The 2,691-nt window shown below is 25.6% G+C and overlaps 1 protein-coding gene across 1 annotated transcript; it reads left to right on the plus strand.

Annotated features, from left to right (window-relative positions):
* The first annotated feature begins 640 nt into the window (after positions 1–640).
* LOC17899877 lies at positions 641–1,141 on the plus strand. Its single transcript, XM_023788754.1, has one exon. The coding sequence runs from the start codon at positions 641–643 to the stop codon at positions 1,139–1,141; it is 501 nt and encodes a 166-aa protein (XP_023644522.1).
* The last annotated feature ends 1,550 nt before the right edge of the window (positions 1,142–2,691 follow it).

Raw genomic sequence — 2,691 nt, forward strand, 5'->3', positions numbered from 1 at the left:
ATTAATTTCACTTAATAAGCATCCAAACTATAAAATATGTTTACAAATACACAATTTCTAATTAAACATGCCTCATTTTATGGTAACAGATTTATTATGATTTCCATGAATCTGAGTTAGTTATTAGTTTTGATTTTTTTATTTTATTTTAAAGCATGTTTATTTTAATTGAAAATATATTTTGCTGTCTTCAAGATATTTGAAAATTTTAATTTATAATTTAATAATGCTTAAACTTAAAAGAATTTAATTGAGTATAAATATTTATAATATTTTCAACTTTACATGTAGTTGATATTTTACAACTTTACATATAATATTTTAAAACCTTTTAACAGAGTAAATATTAATAATACCTAAACTTTTATAGAATTTAAATATTTATAGTATTATTATCTTTCCTTGGACCTAATTTATTTTAAACGTTTATTTACCTAATTTAAACTGTTTACATATATACAATTTAAAATACTATACATATCAGTTTATTTTAAAAGTTTCGAAATTTTTTAAATTAAAATGTTTTGAATTGTATTAGTTTAAATTAGTTAAAATAAACGTTTAAAATATGTTTTCTATAATACAGTTCTAGTAACAGTTACATTCTCCATCCGCTTCACAGTTGAGACATATATCAAAGATGGAAGAAAACCATGATATGCTGGCTCTGTCTCTAAGTGTAACACCAGTCAATAGAACCGTCTCACAGAAACCCCCGATGATGCCTCTAGGCTTGGTTTCTCCATATCATCAACAAGCACTTAACATCAACCATATGTTACAGAACCAGGTGACAAGAGATTTGTGTACTCAGTTACGTAATGTGGAGGAAAGAGCTGTCTATTTCATGAAAGTAAAGGACAAAACCATCGAAGATATGAAGAAACAGTCTGGAGAAATGGAACTTCGCCTGAGAAAAGCATTGTCGGAAGCCGAGTTCTGGAAGAAGCAGTCGGCTGAGAAAACAGAACTGTGCAGAGATCTTGCCGGGAAGCTATTGCAAGTGAGAAAGAGAGAAAAGTCGAAGAAAGTTATTCCGGAGCAGAACGAGGCGGAAGAGGCTGAGTCGTCCACTGGTGATAATGGAGAGGATGATTTAAACACAGCAAGTATTCGTTTATGCAAACGTCGCCGTCTTTGAAATTGGCGCGGGGTTTTAAGGCACGAATGTTTTTGTTTGTATGGACATGGACGTGTGGTCAAATGTTCCCACTTCCTATAGTTGTTATATATATTCGATGTTGTATGGGGAGGGAACCTTGAACATGATTGTAATCATTCTAAATATAAAACATGTCTAATTTCTGTTACATATTATTTTGTAAAACGCATAACTTTGAATTATAGTTATATGATATTGCCTTTGTGAAGAAAAAAAAAAAAAACGTTTAAAATATTATATAATCTTAAAATTTTCGAATTTAATAGGCCACATTTTATGGTAACAAATTTATTATGATTTCTATGAATATTGGTTAGTTATTAGTTAGACTTTTTATTTATTGTAAAGCATATTTTTTCATTTGAAAATCTGTCATTAATTTTGTTTGGATATAGGTTTAGGATTACATTTTATTTCATTTTACTATTTAATCTGTTTGGATACACTTTTAAAAAATGCTTCCCTTTAAATAGTATAGATTTACTGAAAAAGATATGACCGTAATTTGTAAACCGTCAGCTATACTATTAATTCATTGAAAAATACTATAACTACTAGATTTTAACCCGCGTGACGACGTTTTAAAATGTATTCTTTTTATTAATTTTGTGAGTATATAAGAGTGTACTACTATATTTTGATTGTTAATTCTATGATTTAACCCGTAGAATATTATATGATAATTTATTTTTTATATAATAGTAATTTTATCAAATTAATTAAATAAGTATAATATTTAAAGTAATCAAATGATATTGACATAATATTCGTTTACATAGTATAATTTCATATTAAAATATTTTGTGAGTTATACTATAGTAGACAACCCGTAAAAATATCTATAATCATAATTATGTAAATTATAACTCGTTCCATCACATGATCCGTGCTTCACAATTATCAATATTACTTTAGTACATCCATATTTTTGTATCGTTTGAGTAATACATCCGTATCTAAAAATTCAAATTGCAACATATGCAAAAAATGTTTTTTTATATTTTTACTATACATATGTTTATGTAATAATATAAACTTAAAAACAAATAAGGTCATATAAAGATATTGGAGAAATATTTGATTTATTAGGGAGAGATTTTAGGAAACTTTGTTAAATGTAGTAAAAATTGATTTCTAATTTTGCAATTTTATTATGATTTAATTACAAAATTTATCTTAAAATTTTACTATTTAATCAAATGGGAAGGGTTTAATTATGAAAATATAACAAAATAAAAGGGTAGAACACAAAAGGTACTTCAAAAATGTTAATATAGATTTTATTGACCTATTCTTGAGGAGTTATTTTATAATTTTTCTATGAAAAAATGTAAATTATCATATAAATTAATAATGATATTGGGATCAAGAAATTCTATGAATTTATAGAGGTATTAATAAAAATAATTTCCTAATTTGGTAATTTTTTTTAAAATAGATACATCAAAACTAAGATTTAGTCATTATAATCAATAATTTTTTAGAACCAAATACACCAAAAACAATAAATCATCATGAATGAATAAAAC

Source organism: Capsella rubella, unplaced genomic scaffold, assembly GCF_000375325.1.
Source record: "Capsella rubella cultivar Monte Gargano unplaced genomic scaffold, Caprub1_0 scaffold_1, whole genome shotgun sequence".
NCBI classification, from domain to species: Eukaryota; Viridiplantae; Streptophyta; class Magnoliopsida; order Brassicales; family Brassicaceae; genus Capsella; species Capsella rubella.